This window comes from Misgurnus anguillicaudatus, chromosome 11, assembly GCF_027580225.2.
Source record: "Misgurnus anguillicaudatus chromosome 11, ASM2758022v2, whole genome shotgun sequence".
NCBI classification, from domain to species: domain Eukaryota; kingdom Metazoa; phylum Chordata; class Actinopteri; order Cypriniformes; family Cobitidae; genus Misgurnus; species Misgurnus anguillicaudatus.
The window spans coordinates 22,433,724-22,449,927 of record NC_073347.2 but is presented as its reverse complement, the minus strand read 5'-3'; the positions used below and the strand labels follow the sequence as shown (position 1 = coordinate 22,449,927).

General features: G+C 35.3%; 1 protein-coding gene and 1 long non-coding RNA gene across 13 annotated transcripts in view; one reads left to right on the top strand and one right to left on the bottom strand.

The window, feature by feature from the left end:
- The window catches only part of tacc2 (transforming, acidic coiled-coil containing protein 2), a 79,132-nt gene that overhangs the window by 62,055 nt on the left and 873 nt on the right, over positions 1 to 16,204 (bottom strand). Inside the window, exons 2-3 of one of the 12 annotated variants that reach the window (XM_073873315.1) lie at positions 9,437 to 9,546; positions 6,909 to 6,974 (exon numbers count right to left, since the gene is read on the bottom strand). The exons of the other annotated variants lie outside the window; for them this stretch is intronic. Of the exons in view, the coding sequence (XP_073729416.1) occupies positions 6,909 to 6,974; positions 9,437 to 9,469 (99 nt within the window). The 5' untranslated portion in view covers positions 9,470 to 9,546. The remainder of the gene's footprint in view (positions 1 to 6,908; positions 6,975 to 9,436; positions 9,547 to 16,204) is intronic. 12 annotated transcript variants of the gene reach the window in all.
- On the top strand, positions 1,555 to 4,501 carry LOC141368808 (uncharacterized). The gene is made up of 4 exons (XR_012372161.1): positions 1,555 to 1,642; positions 1,973 to 2,021; positions 2,375 to 2,433; positions 2,723 to 4,501. It is a non-coding gene; the product is annotated as an uncharacterized lncRNA (long non-coding RNA).

The following is a 16,204-nucleotide window of genomic DNA, read 5'->3' as shown; positions in this document are numbered from 1 at the left end:
ATTGCAAAGCTAAACTACATACTTTACATAAAAAGCTTAATGTTAGAATAAGTTAGCAAACCTTGAGATTCTTGAAAAGCTCAAAGAGGATGAAACATAAAAATGACATCACACAGTAAGGTCATAAATGTTTGTTCCTCTTATCGTTTGTGTAATAAATACTTTGTAAGAACTCTTATCCCTTAAAAATACACTCATTGACAGACAGTATGATTCACAGGCAAGTCTTTGTACAGTTAAAGAGGATCATGTTTCACGCTCATGGGAACAAAAGTCACATTAGAGGTGCATTACACCCCCACATCCATTGACCATTGTTTTCATTATCATTGACTACTACACACACATGCATACAAAATTACACAGAGCTTTAAGACATTAATGTATTAATGCACTGATACACAACATTCACAGGCTTTTTTGAGCACAAACATCACTCAATTCAAATCAGGGCACAGTATCAAATTAAACATCCTCTTCCAACTGCAGACAATCCTAAGGGATCAATTTCCATTCACTTTTTAGTGACTTTATTTGTTCACCAAACCTGGAATACATGCTGTTTAATAGTGACAGATGACTGGCTGAAATTATACCATTTATGTTTTCCACAGAAAACAGCAACACTCCTGAAGAACAGGATGCATTTCTTACATCGGAAAAATCAATGGTATTGCTGTACTGTGTTCCTAACTCTCTCTCTCTCTCTCCTTCAGCACCTGGGTTGCTCCCAAGCAAATGCTAAGACTATCCTCCATCAACCTGAGGATTCATTTACACACATTCAGACTAGAAAACAAGGACTTTTGTGTGATTTGTAATGTTATAAACTTTAAAAAAAAAACTTTAAAATGATTTAAATCACAACTTTTTCATTTTTAGGAAATAACCCAAAATTGTAGTTTTAAAAGATTTACTATTTTTTTTAAAGTTAATACTTTGTGTGGTGTAAAAAGAGATGTGATGCTTTCTATCTGACTTATACCTCCTTCACAATAATTTCTATGGGCTAGAGATGCATCGATATATCAGCCAATGATCGACATTGGTCAAAAGAAGTAAAGTTTAAAAACAGCCGATAGTCATGGCTGATATAACCTGTCAATCAAAAGAGAACAGGTAAATGCAATAAATCTCTAAAAAAACACCCTAGTTTAATGGTTAATTTTAATGGTCATTATGAATGAATAACATTCAGAAAATGTAACCTTTGAATTTAGTTAATCCAAGTCAATATAACCACCAAACTACACTCAAAAAAACGATTCCTGGCAATATTAGCTTTTAAGTATTTGGATCATTTAGATTTTATTTAAATACTCGTTTTTTAAAATATATGTAATCCGATTTATTAGAATATATATAAATCTGTTCAATTTAAAAAGTATTAGATTTAATCAGTTAAAATGTATGAATATGAATTAAATAAATCTAGCCGTGAAACAAACCGGATAAATTCTATGAGATTGCTTTACATACAAATTTCAGGAAACTGACTTTAGTAGAAGCGGAAATGACGTCTATTCACACTCCAGTCAGGAGGTGGCGCCATAATCAAAAATAGACGCTACAGCACATGGACTTCGCCATTTTGCATTGGACTAGATCGTCATCTCACTAGTCTACAATCGCCAAATTGTAGGTGAGTAAAGTTAACAAGTTTGATGTGATTATCTTAAATATAATTGTCTGTTGTTTAATTACATGTGTGACGCGTTGCATGTTTCAGAGTAAAATACACCTCACTACACAGACGGTCTGTTGGAAGTTACCCTGCAATGTCTGTTGCTTTTATTGGTTAATTTTTGTGGTTTAATGTTTGAAACCTAAGAAATAAATAAAGCCATAGGCTACTATAGGCTTATCAGAATAAAATAATCATAATCTCTGTGACTTTATTAACAAAAGAATGTTACAATTATACTATGTTGTTGAGTGCATTGTGTGTCTAACTAAAACTTTTTTTTTACAGATACAGCATCATTTCATCGTCTATATGGTGGGACAACCTGCTAGACAGGGTATGTAAGTTATGCTACAAAGATATTGATTTCTGATGCAAAGCTGGATTTTCATCATTCCAGTGTCAAATGATCATTTAGAAATCATTTTAATATGATGATTTATTGTCAATATTGGAAACAGGTAGGGTTTTTTTTTTTCAATAAATGCAGTTATGATTAATTAGCATAAGAGGCTTAAAAACATTTCACCGGTAGTGTACACACATGCTGGGACACAATATTTCTGAAACAGAAAAATACATACTCTTCGTCTCACAAAATCTTTATCTGTCTCTATAAAAACTATTATCTACATAAAATATTGTTAAAGAAAATCATTAAATAATGTGGTTTTTTTTGTCTTGTTCTAGTTGAAGACATCTGTATCTACCTCAAAGAAGGCATGGAGAGACAGATTAAAGAATATGTGGTAAGTGTATGTCAACCTACTCTATTTTTATATCTATTTATTTATATATATGTATGTATGTGCACGTGTGTGTATATAAATATCTTATGGATAACTAGATGTTTAAACAAGGTGATTATCTGTTTTCAGGTCTTTTGATGGGTTTGTGACTAATGTTCTATTATTTTACACATTTGAATCAGTCTACATATTTTAAATATCAGAGTTTGTAAAACAATTTGCCTGCACATTTTTTAAAAATTTCACTTTGACTGCTATTGGGACTGATTTTTTTGTTGTTCTTCTCCAGAATTGTGAAATTGGTGAGTTGGGGATTGCACAGACAGTGGAAGTTTTGCAAAACCTACTTGGTGTCACACATGGGTGTGAAATTACTTTTTGGACTCATTTATGCACTTAAACCGAACTACCAGAAGAACATCAGGTGCACCTTTGACCTTTCAAAAAATCCTAATGGAACTGGACTTGATACAACCAAGCAATTACTGAAAGATGCTTCAGTGAATACCTGACAGACACGCTGATGCATCCCCCTCAAAGTGGGTACATTTTTGTACATTTACAAGTGAACTTTTTAACATTAAAGGAATATTGCACTTTCATTAAACAAAAATCCTGATAATTTACTGTCTGTCATCGAAAATGCTTGTCTTTTTTTGTTCAGTCGAGAAGAAATTGTTTATTGAGAGAGACATTCCAGGATTTTTCTTAATTTAATAGACCTTATTGGACCTCAACAGTTAAGTTTCAAGGCAGCTTTAAAGGGCTCTAAACGATCCCAAACGAGGCATAAGGGTTTTATCTATTCAAAAGATTATCATTTTTGGCAAGAAAACTTTTAAAACACAACAACTTGTCTTGCATTATCCATGTGATACACAGTGCGACATTGTGTACTATGTAATAACGTTGAAGTTTACACATCACAAATGTGAAACGCACATTTGTGGACCATTTTAAATAATAAACGGACCCAAAGACATTAGGTAGTATCATTTAGCATACAACAACATCTGAACGCTCCTCTTTCTCCTCGCTTGTAAACGCTGGAGCAGTAGTTTCAATTATGTCATGCTAGCGTGTCACACGGCTAGTGGGAATTTGTTGTGAGTTAAAAGTCCTCTTTTATTTTTATTTTTGAAAATGACGGTCATTTGGCTGGATGGGACCCTTGTGCCTTATTCGGTATAGTTTGGAGCCCTTTTAGATCTGCATTGAAGCTGTAAGCTTGAGGTCAAATAGTCTTGAATTGAGAAAAATCCTGGAATCTTTAACTCAAACTTTATTTCTTCTTGACTGAACAAAGTAAAACATAAACATATGGGGTTAGAAAATTGTCGGGATTTTTGTTTTATTAAATTGGAATATTGCTTTAACAATTTTAAAAGTTGAAAAGTTTTTGAAAAATGTAATTGATGTATATCTAACATGTAATTAGAGATGCATGAAAATTGTTAATGGCACACAGCCACTCAAAACACTAAGCAATGTGCCAATGTGTGTTTTTTTTTTCTTACCACCCAATCATTCTAAATTATTATTATTACATCATGTCACAGATTTCTGAAAATGTTAAAGTAATGTTGTTGTCCCTGATTTATGTCTACCTCGAGTTTTACAGGGTTTTTTGTATTTCTGCAGCCTGTTTGCTCAAAATGTTTGCACTTATTTGTGGATTGAGGTTGATTGTGGCTGAAATGTCTGAAACACACGTATTTATTTATTTTTGCACACATTACGAGGTGTATAAGCCATGGCTGTCATGCTAGTTGTTAGCTGCTCTTTTTTGCTGCCTTATGAGTAATGCCTTGAAGTATTAAATAAATTGATAATATGTAAAACCAAGTGGTCTGGCTCTTCTTTTATTTTTTGTGTTTTTTTTGTTATAGCATATTGTGATTTAGGAGGGTGAATGGGGGAGGAATATATAAATGTATAAATGGTTTATTAGTAAGATATCTAAATGTAATGCATTTTAAGTGAATTGGGTTTATTAATAAAGAATACATAATCAATTTTTTTAATGCATTTAAAACACATTGGATTAAGTAAAACTATTACATAAATTTTATTGGTTTCATTTAAATATATCTAAAAAATATCTATCATATAAAGTTTATTTGTTTTTTTTAGATTAGAAGTATGTAATCCAAATGGATGGAAATGTTACATGTAATCAAAATACTTAAATCTTATGAATTAGGCCTAAATATTTTTTTGAGTGTATCAGTATCGGCAGATATCCTTCTGAATAATCGGCTATCAGTATCTGTGGAAACATTTTATACCAACTTTGGGCACAATGTCACATTTTATTGCTTCCATTAAAGCACATATATTGTGAAAACATGAACCGTCAGATGTGGCACAAACTTGCAGTCCATTCCATCTTAAATGCATGCGTATGTGTGCGGCGGGTCTATCAACAGAAGGTCCAGATTCTATTGGGGTAGGGGCGTGTTTGTTTGGGTGATTTCAAATATCAACATTGGCTTTCAAACATCGTGGACTCCGCCTTTAAGCTTATTCTCAAACTGCTAATAAAATAAATACCTAAACAGACCACTGCTGGACTCAGATATGTATAATTCGCATTATATACGAATATTATATAATAAATATTTCAAAATGTGTTACAATACTTGTATTTTATTCAAAGCAATAAGCAATAGCCAGAAAGTCTTCGTGATCATATAGTACTTTTTTAAACTTCCTATTCATTTGAAAGTGATATGTAACAGTTTGCTCATACCATAATAACCCAATTCTTCACACCTAGATAAATAATCTATGATCTTGTTTCTCACGGTAGAGTTCAAGTTCCACAGCTTCCTGTTTGGGCTCTGAACTTATATCTAAACAACTTCAGTAAGCACACATCACAGTACATCACATGTAGTAATCTACATCTCTCTGTATGTGTAGAAGATTTAAGTCCAGAGCTTCCTTTACCCGGCTCTGTTGGCCGACTTAAGGAATAGAAATGGTAATAACCAGTAACTAGTAGTAATAACATTTTATTTGTCCTTTGACCTGCAGTATGAATGATCCTGAAATGCAGACCCTATATGGTCTCTTTCTCCCTGCCCCTTTTACAGACCAACTACAGTAAATCCCTGTTGTTAGCTATCATGGATCCTTTGTAGGGCTATTGGTTGCCATGGCATTTTATAGCTAAGCCCCACACAAGTAAGACTGACTTCTAGTTAGTTATTCATAAATAAAAATAGAAATGATTGCCATAAATGATATAAAATGGGGCCCATAATATTGAATTTATGCATTCAAAAACAGTGATTAGCATCTTCATTTTATTTATGTTTTATACTAATGGTGACCCCAAAGAGACTTCTGTTAAAAGATTATTAAAGCATAGCCAATTTTTGTTTAGAATAGTTTTCATAAGATTGCAAAAAGTTTCAATACTTCCCAATACTTGAATGTAATTTTATACTGAAATGCCCTAAGGTAAGTTAATCCATACTTTGAGCTCTGTCCCCAACTCACAATTGCAGCAGCGTGAAGAAAGCAAAGTCCCAAACTCACCTTGTAAGAAGAAACACACACACGTTTGCAACACCACGCTGCGGCTTCACAGTGCAGCACCCCTGAGCTCTTAACTCCCAGAGTGCCTTAGCAGAGAGACGTGTGCTTGTTATGGTTCAGCCGGTTAAAGGCACAAACATGCTGCAACACATGCTGCTGCCCTGTCTATGTCCTCCAAAGTCTCCTGACTCAGCTTCCCTCCACAGCTACAGATCCGTGCCCTTCTGAGGGCATTCAGAGGAAAACCCTGCTAGTCCCAGGAAGTGTGTACAGTACAGTACGCTCCTCTAGAGAGTAACTACTAGTACAAAGGCTCATACTAGGACACTCACTGGCAACTTGAGTAGTGATCCCTCCCTCCTCTCCAGCTAAACACTCCCTCCCGCTGCTCCCTCTTGGCCCCTCCCTCTCTAGTTACCTCCTGCTCTCTTATATCTGCTGCTGTTCTGTCACTTCCTGCTGTGGGCTTTCTGATGCACACACTGCAGGTGAATATTGGGAAATGTGCCAAAGGTCGATCTTACAGTATCATACTGTTAGGAATCATGTTTTACACAGACTTTCAAGCTTCTGTAAGATAAAAAACAAATATGTACACACTTAACGTTTATGCTTTCAGAAAGAATACAGACATGATTGCCTGCCCAGTGCCTCAATTTGTAGGGGCCCTCTAATGACCCCCTTCCCCTTAAACATTATGGCTTACTGTGTTAGCTAATTCAGATCACTGCATTGTTAACATTGTTTGAACAGAGAGCAAACTCCTTATTTGGCAAACTATTAAGCAAACACTTGCTGCTGTAGGCTACAGTATATTCCCTAAATATTTTGCTAACTGCAATCACGTGCCAATTTCGGAATAAAAGTTATCGTAGCAAAGCAATGCAGTTACAAAAACTATACACACACATGCACCAGCCATCCAGTACCTCAGAAAACGACTCAAACTCGGTTTCTTCTGGAGGAAATAGCACCACGTTATCTGGAGCGCCCTCCTGTGGCAGAGACAAATAAGTGCGACGTAAAATGAGACCCTTTGCAGTTGTGTTAAAAGCAATGACCATTAAAGAAATGCAAGGCAAAATATGCTCATGCAAGCTTCAGTGTTAAAAGCAAACCAGGAATACTTAAAGTAAACTTTGAGAACAAACTAAGAAAAGAAGAGCACACGTTAACTCCTATTGGTTAATCCCTAAATTTCAAGTTTTGTAGTTTGTTCAATGTAACATAACTTTGTCCAACAAATTCCTCGAGGCTTAGGGGATCCATTAAGGAACAAACAACAGGTTATAAATAGTGTATAAATAGTAAAGAATTGTGTAAGCAGTAAAAGTCTTTGCAAACTTTAAGGGGCAGTTTTCCGGACATGGTTTATATTAAGCCAGGATTAGGCCTTAATTATATTAGGACATATAAGTCGCTTTTACAAACATACCTGACATAAAACATTACTGGTTCTGCATCTTGATGGCACTAAAATGTGATAAGATTTGACAGTGTAAGATGTTTTTAAATTAAGAGAACTCAAATATGCAATTTAGACGGGGACTAGGATAACCCCTGTCCGGAAAACTGACCCAATAAGGTTTGAAGGAATATCACACAAACATCAGTTGCTCACTGTCATGTCTTTTGAAACCCATACGACTTTCTTCCATAGAACAGAAACGTTTTTAAAAGCAATGTCCAAGTTGATATTTCCATTTTAAAGGAGCCTAAACTGTAAAAAGTGAAAGCTGCTCTACTTAAAAAACTTACTTCAATTGGTAACACCTAAAAAAAATTAGGTTTTATAAACAAAAAAAATCTTACTTTAAGTGAAAATGTAAGGTGAACAAACTTTAAAAAAATACTTTATTGATAACACTTGAAGTATTTCAACAATTTTAACATAAAGTGAAATTTTTTAGGCATTACCAATTGAAGTAATTTTTTAAATTTATCCAACTTTTACTTTTACCATGTATATAGGTAAAATCCAGCGTTATGAATGTGACATTTGCAGTCAAAACTTAACATAATATAAATATTACATAATAAATTTAAAGGGGACATTTCACAAGACTTTTTAAAAATATAAAATAAATCTTTGGTGTTCCCAGAGTACATATGTGAAGTTCTAGCTCAAAATAGCATATAGATAATTTATTATAGCATGTTAAAATTGCCACTTTGTAAGTGTGAGTAAAAAATTTCAGTTTTTGGGTGTAATCTTAAAATGCAAATGAGCTAATCTCTGCACTAAATGGTAGTGCCGTGGTTGGATAGTGCAGATTAAGGGGCGGTATTATCCCCTTTTGACATCACAAGGGGAGCCAAAGTTCAATGACCTATTTTTTCACATGCTTGCAGAGAATGGATAAGCAAAACTAAGTTACTGGGTTGATCTTTTCACATTTTTTAGGTTGATCAGATTTTCATGATAGTCCTCTTTAAATAAATATAAATAATTCATTGAGAATGTCTTTCTTATATTAAATAATCTGTTTTTATATTCCTAAACCCCTGATGATAGAGTCCAGACACCAGAAAAATATCAGTTTATTTACATGTTTTATGGGTAACATGCATGTGTTATGTATGTGACCAAAAGGTTTTGGGAGACAACAAATTCTGTGAATTATAATGCACAAACGGGTGGCTCTTCAAAAAACATTTAATATTCATTTTATCTTAATTTTTGTAAGGCATCTATGCGGAAAAAACAACGTTATGGACATGACATTTTTACATTGTGGACGTGACAATTCTTTACACTTACACTATGCAAAAATGCTTTAAAAACTTTAACAGAGACTTTGCATGGGTAATTAAACCACCAAATAGTTACATTTGAGATTTCAGGTTAAACATTTAAGGAAAAACTTTACTTTTCATTATATGGTTGACATTTGCATGGAATTGCCCAAACGGTGACAACAGCTGTCAAGCAAGATTTTCATTGAATAATGGCTTTAAAAAAGAAATTTCAGTCCATATGACATGAGTAATAAATTCTGTTTTTTTTTGGAATATAGCATACAGATTATATGGATGACAATTTTACTGCTTTTATGGTCCTCTTTAGGAATTTAACAGACTTTGGTCCCTTCCATTAAGTAAGAAAATCATAGTTTGAAACAACATGAGGATTAGTAAATGATGACAGAATTACTATTTTTGAATGCACTCTCTCTTTAAATTATAGGGAGAGCAGACACAGTAAAATATAAAACTACCACACACGCACATCTCATCTGCATTCTTTTACATCTAAATTCAGACCAAATGTTTGACAACACAGTAATAACAGATATGAAAAGTGAAAATCCCAGTCTGTGCTACTGTATTATCACAAAGGCAATTTTAAGCAGGCAGCATGAAAGTCGGTGTTAGAATACTAACAGATGTCATAACAGCTCCAAACCCATGATAGTTTAAGCCTGAGCACACTTAACAGACAATCATTCCCTCTTACCGGCAACTCCTGAGTGCTGTTTTCATTCCCCATCTTGTTGAGCGGGGCTGTCAGGTGACCCCTTCACATCAGACCACCACTGAAACCCAACACAGACCACCTCTGGCAGACTGAGGGACCAGATAGCGGAAAGGACACTGTCAAGGATTTACAAACAATTTCTTCACCAGACATCCAGATAAAGCTGAGCTTGTGCGAAGCAAGGAGTAAAATATGTAAGTATGTGTCATGTGTTGAGATTAAGAGGCTCTGGTGAAAGCAGAACAAAGTGCAGAGCTGCTGTCCAGTAGTACAGCTTCTTAATTCGCAGGGTGGCGAGGAAAATCTCACATTTACCAGAACCTTTCTACGCTCTTAGAAAAAGAAACTGTCAAATATATACAAAAAAAAAAATCCAATCTGTTCTGTTAATGGGACAGTATCCTCTAGAGAGGCCCTAACCCAGTGGTTCTCAAACTGGGGGACGGGGCCCCCTGGGGGGCCCTGAGAACGTGCAAGGGGGGCCCCAGTTTTATGACATTTTATAAATACATTAATATATCATACATTCTGTGTAATTAAGCCTCAGATAAATAAGGCTACTAACCAACAGCACATTACAAGCATACATTTTAAAATTTAATATGTTTTGCTTAACTCAAATTTAAAGTTTTGGAATGTGTTATGTAATACATTTTCTTTGGGGGAGGCATGAAAGGATGCACCGTACACAAGGGGGGCCACATGGCATGCCAAAAAAGTTTGAGAACCACTGCCCTAACCCATTTAGGTACACAAATGTATACATGTACCATTGAGGTACTAATATAAACTCTTTAGGTGCAAAGGTATATATTTTTATAAAAGTGACCGCCCATGACAGCTAGAGTATAAGGACCATTTTTTGACAATTGTTTCTGACAGTGCACAATTGAAAGTGTACTTTCAGAAGCTTTGGTGTGGTTGATGTTAAAGTGGAAAATCTGCAGGGATAAACGATTCCCATGGGCCACATTTCCACAGTCATGTTTTCCGGCACATTTGACTTGAGCTGTTCACTGCATTAAAGTTAGTAAGTCTTAATATCCCATGAAGAAAGCTCTTCTAGATGGGCCTAACAGACATCTGGACAGAGCCCAAGCTCACAACCACAAGCTCATTACAAACGTAAATCTGTGTCTTGCGGGATTTCACACACACTGCTGATCTGTAGCCAGTGGAAAGCTCCTGGAGCATCCGTCATGTCTCTGCCCCCTCAAATAACCGCAACTACAACAGACTCTCATGTGGGGAAACCCAGAACTGATCATCCCATCTGTCTAACACACATACAGCTGTGTGTTTATTTCCATGATCTTTCAGCATTCATGAAGGCGAGAGTTTACATTCATACTGTTTTGTGAAAGAATACATTGAGAATATCTGATAGGTGATGTTTGCTTGGCATCGTGAAACAGTTTGGGAGTCTTTGATGCATTAGCTGTGTCAGTAGTTTAATCTGGTGTAGTAAGCTCATCATTTGACATATTGTGTGAGTATACAGTGTGTTTGTGGGTAGACAATTATTACTCTAGTCTCTCCCTTCTGTAAGCAATTATAGTGCAACTGACCTAAAACATAAAAAAATTGAATACTTAAATACTCGTTCTGCCTGTGAAAATCCAGCTAATGTTGTTTTCTACATAAAATCATCCTACATGATGTAAAGAATATTCTGTGATAACCTTGAAATCTTTAATATTAACAGAATAAGGACATATCAGTGAGTCAATGATTGAAATTAAACTATAAGCTTAAAAGCAATCTGACGTTTCAATGGAATATGTATGCAGCTTTCCTTCTATACAGGTATCAAATTGAAAAACATCTCCCACAATACATGTGGAAGAATGAGATATGATATCAATATACCATCTCATTAAATTATTTTCAAACTACAAAAAACAAACCAGGCGATATCAGCTGGTAAGACTCCTATGCTACTGAACTGTTTGTGTGCTGTACATGTTAGTCCAAACCTGAATGTGAAACTTGTTATAAATAGATCAGTCTGTCACCCGTTATTTAAGTCTTCCCTTAAAGCCACGAGTCATGTGCATCAGTTTGCCTTCTAAACAGACAGGGGTGTATTATATATACAACAACAACTTTCACACAAATAATGCACCGAATAATAAAGTTTAGATCATCTCTTCTCACAGACTCAAGAAGGTACAAGAAGGTACACAAGTTGTCACTGGGGTGGCACCTTTTCCAAAAAAAAAGGTGAATATTGGTTCCTTAGAGGTACATACTGGTACCTCGAGTAATATATGTGTACCAAAAATGGCCTTTTTAAAAGGTATACCACCCCAGTGACAACTTTTGTACCTTTTTCTGAGACGGCATAACCAGATTTGGACAGACTCTTGTGGTAAACAAAGACAATAACATAAGATGAAGAAAGAACTGGTTTAAAAACTTAAAGTTTTTGTCCCACTATAGCTTGTAAGCCAATATGATGCTAGAACAAATCTTACTCCAAAAACATGTTCTCAGTGATATATCTCACATTACAGATTTACAAGACATATAGTCCTGTTAATTGTCTTGTATTTTGTAATATCAAATGTTATTATCCTATATATATATATATATATATATATATATATATATATATATATATATATATATATATCCTATATATCCTATATATTTTAATTTATATATTTTAAAAGGATATCTTGACAGAAATGCAAAATAATATACAAAACTATATTATCAGGTGTGTATAAAGAACTTTTTATAATGAACCGTTATGTTTTTATTGCCTTAGAATGAGATGTTTTTATCTACATACACAGAGGGTCCCCTTACGTGGAAGTCGCCATTTTGTGCCGCCATGTTTCTACAGAAACCCTTAACGGACAAACTTTTTTTACTAAGTTGTCCCCGTCTATGACATTTTTTGGGGGGTGGCTACCGTAGCTTCTCTATGCATTTCAAAAGCAAGGGAAGAGCAGTGGACTGAGCCATGCTGAACCTCACCACTAGATCCAGCTAAAATTTACACACTGCACCTTTAAGGGCTTCAAATGCCAGGTAACATGGGAACATCACCACTAGATGCCGCTAAAAGTTACACACTGCACCTTTAAGGGCTTCAAATGGCAGGTGACATGGGAACATCCATTAGGTGGAACCCGAATATGTCCTTTTTATTCCTGGACTACTACACTGTAAGAAATATGCAGCATTTTTGTCAAATCAACATATATTTTTATGTTACTTTAACTTAAAATTTAAGTTACCGGTAAACAATTTCAACTTGATTTTATAAGTTATGTCAACTTTTCACAGGCCAAAACTTAAAATAGTAGGTTGAATTGACTTCATGCTGCAAGGACATAGACAAAACATAGTGTTCTGATACTGTACAGTAGTTATTGTGCCATAATTTTGCCAAATGCATTAGCTAAAGGATTAATTTATGGGCACATTTACAGGTACAGAGTAAAAATTCTCTGCTGCCTTAAATTTTTTAGTTAAATCAACTCAGATTTACAAATCATTCCAACTTACCACCACTTATCTTGAGATGAGTTGTTACAACTTATAAAATATAGTAGTCAACCTCATTTTATAATTTGTAGCAACTCATATCTTGTCAAGACAAACAATAATAAGCCTAAATAACCCGTAAATCTGAGTTGATTTAACTAAAAAAGTTAAGGCAGCAAAAAGATTTTTTTACAGTGTAATTTATAGTAATTAATAGGTAAAACTCTTAAACTAGTGTAGGTCACTGTGTAAATCACAATAAGGAACAACAGCAAAGTAAAATCAAAAACTCACACAAACAGTGCACGCACTCACCTAACATACAAGTATATAAGCATTTATCCAAACCCACGCTCCTTACACTGTTTTCCTTACAGTGGGCCACAGCAAACAAACTTCTCTCCTGAGGTAAATGACACACCGGGTTGCTATATTTTCATAAGGCTGGCGACAGTGCAGACGGGGCATAAACAGAGGGGGTGTGTGGGGGGGGGGGGGCGTAAAGCAGTGGGCTGACATGGAGAGCATGGGGGAAAGGGGGGTATGCAATGACCTGGATGATTTAGAGATGACAATGTCAGCTGCCCAGGCTCCTGGTAACATTTGTAAACAAACAAAATCTCTTAAGCCTGTCAACATGGTTTAAAGCAATTGCACATGCACTTTGTAAAATATGGCCACTTAATTTCACATTAATTCTCCACTTCACTCTCCATTTACACATCATTGGACGTTTGGTTTCCCCGTGTTGGCTTGCTTCCTGTGAGATTTTACCTTGGGGTTTTGAACATTGTTAGTACCACTTTTCTTCAATGCTTAGGTAAATTTAATGGTTTTGCTTGCAAAGTTGCATTCTCGTTCATTGCAAATTCTCTTTGTACTGTATGTTCTTACACGCTAAAAAAGTGGGATGGTTCAGTAAATATTGAACAAAACGAACTGTTATAAATAAACCTATGTTGGGTTGGTATTTTCTTTCATTTAGTATGTAAAGTTGCTTTGAAACAATGCAATATTGTAAAAAGCACAATTTAAAAATGATGGGTTATTGTTTTATCCCAGCATTGGCTCAAAACGAGACAAACCAATGCAGGCATTCTATATATGAAGAGTTTCGTTGCAAAACGAGATAACTCCGTTTTTTTTTATTTTTCAGAAATCAAGTTTTTTGGTTGTGCATTCCAATTAATATCAATTCAACTGCAGTTGGTTTGTTTTGATTTAAACCTTCATAACTTTAAAAATACAGCTAAATAGCACCACAAAACAAAATAACAAGATGATAACATAATAATAAACATGTTTTAACAAAAATGTAAAAAATGGATTTATCTCGTTTTGCAACGAAACTCTTCATATATTTATAGTTAAATATTGCCATGTTTTGTTTTCCTTTCAATTAAATCCCATTTGTTTCCTTCCACAATTCTTTGCATTACATAACAAAATCAACACATGCATTATATTATTTGTTATTTGTTATTATATACCTATTTGCTTGCACACTTCTGCAACAGCATACATTTATTTTACTTTTACAACCCCAAATCTGAAAAGTTGGGACACTGTAGAAATTGTGAGTAAAAAAGGAATGGAATAAAACTTATATCTCATAAACTTCAAAACAGAATATAGATAACATATCAAATGTTGAAAGTGAGACATTTTGAAATGTCATTCCAAATATTGCCTCATTTTGGATTTCATAAAAGCTACACATTCCAAAAAAGTTGGGACAGGTATAGCAATAAGAGACCAGAAATTTTAAATGTACATATAAGGAACAGCTGAAGGACCAATTTGCATCTTATTAGGTCAATTGGTAACATGATTGGCAACCATTATTCTGTAGTCATGTTTTGCTATGCCATACAAACAATAAAATTCACAAAAACTACACTCACCTAAAGGATTATTAGAAACACCTGTTCAATTTTCTAATCAATTATCTAATCATCCAATCACATGGCACTTACTTCAATGCATTTAGGGGTGTGGCCCTGGTCAAGACAATCTCCTGAACTCCAAACTGAATGTCAGAATGGAAAAGAAAGGTGATTTAAGGAATTTCGAGCGTGGTATGGTTGTTGGTGCCTGACGGGCCGGTCTGAGTATTTCACAATCTACTCAGTTGCTGGGATTTTCACGCACAACCATTTCTAGGGTTTACAAAGAATGGAGTGAAAATGGAAAAACATCCAGTATGCGGCACAAAATGCCTTGTTGATGCTAGAGGTCAGAGGAGAATTGGCCGACTGATTCAAGCTGATAGAAGAGCAACTTTGACTGAAATAACCACTTGTTACAACCGAGGTATGTAGCAAAGCATTTGTGAAGCCACAACACGCACAACATTGAGGCGGATGGGTTACAACAGCAGAAGACCCCACCGGGTACCACTTATCTCCACTACAAATAGGAAAAAGAGGCTACAATTTGCACAAGCTCACCAAAATTGGACAGTTGAAGACTGGAAAAATGTTGCCTGGTCTGATGAGTCTCGATTTCTGTTGAGACACTCAGATGATAAAGTCAGAATTTGGCGTAAACAGAATGAGAACATGGATCCATCATGCCTTGTTACCACTGTGCAGACTGGTGGTGGTGGTGTAATGGTGTGGGGGATGTTTACTTGGCACACTTTAGGCCCCTTAGTGCCAATTAGGCATCGTTTAAATGCCATGGCCTACCAGAGCATTGTTTCTGACCATCTCCATCCCTTTATGATCACCATATACCCATCCTCTGATGGCTACTTCCAGCAGGATAATGCACCATGTCACAAAGCTCGAATCATTTCAAATTGGTTTCTTGAACATGACAATGAGTTCACTGTACTAAAATGGCCCCCACAGTCACCAGATCTCAACCCAATAGAGCATCTTTGGGATGTGGTGGATGGGAGCTTTGTGCCCTGGATATGCGTCCCACAAATCTCCATCAACTGCAAGATGCTATCCTATCAATATGGGCCAACATTTCTAAAGAATGCTTTCAGCACCTTGTTAAATCAATGCCCAATAGAATTAAGGCAGTTCTGAAGGCACAAGGGGGTCAAACACAGTATTAGTATGGTGTTCCTAATAATCCTTTAGGTGAGTGTATAACGTATAGCCAAGACTGTAAGTGCACTGTTATAGCAGGACTGTAGTACATGATCAATGTGTAATCACACAAACAAGAGATTTTCATTAATAAATAATTAGTAAGGCATCAAGACAATATCCATTTCTTTCTAACCAAACAAGG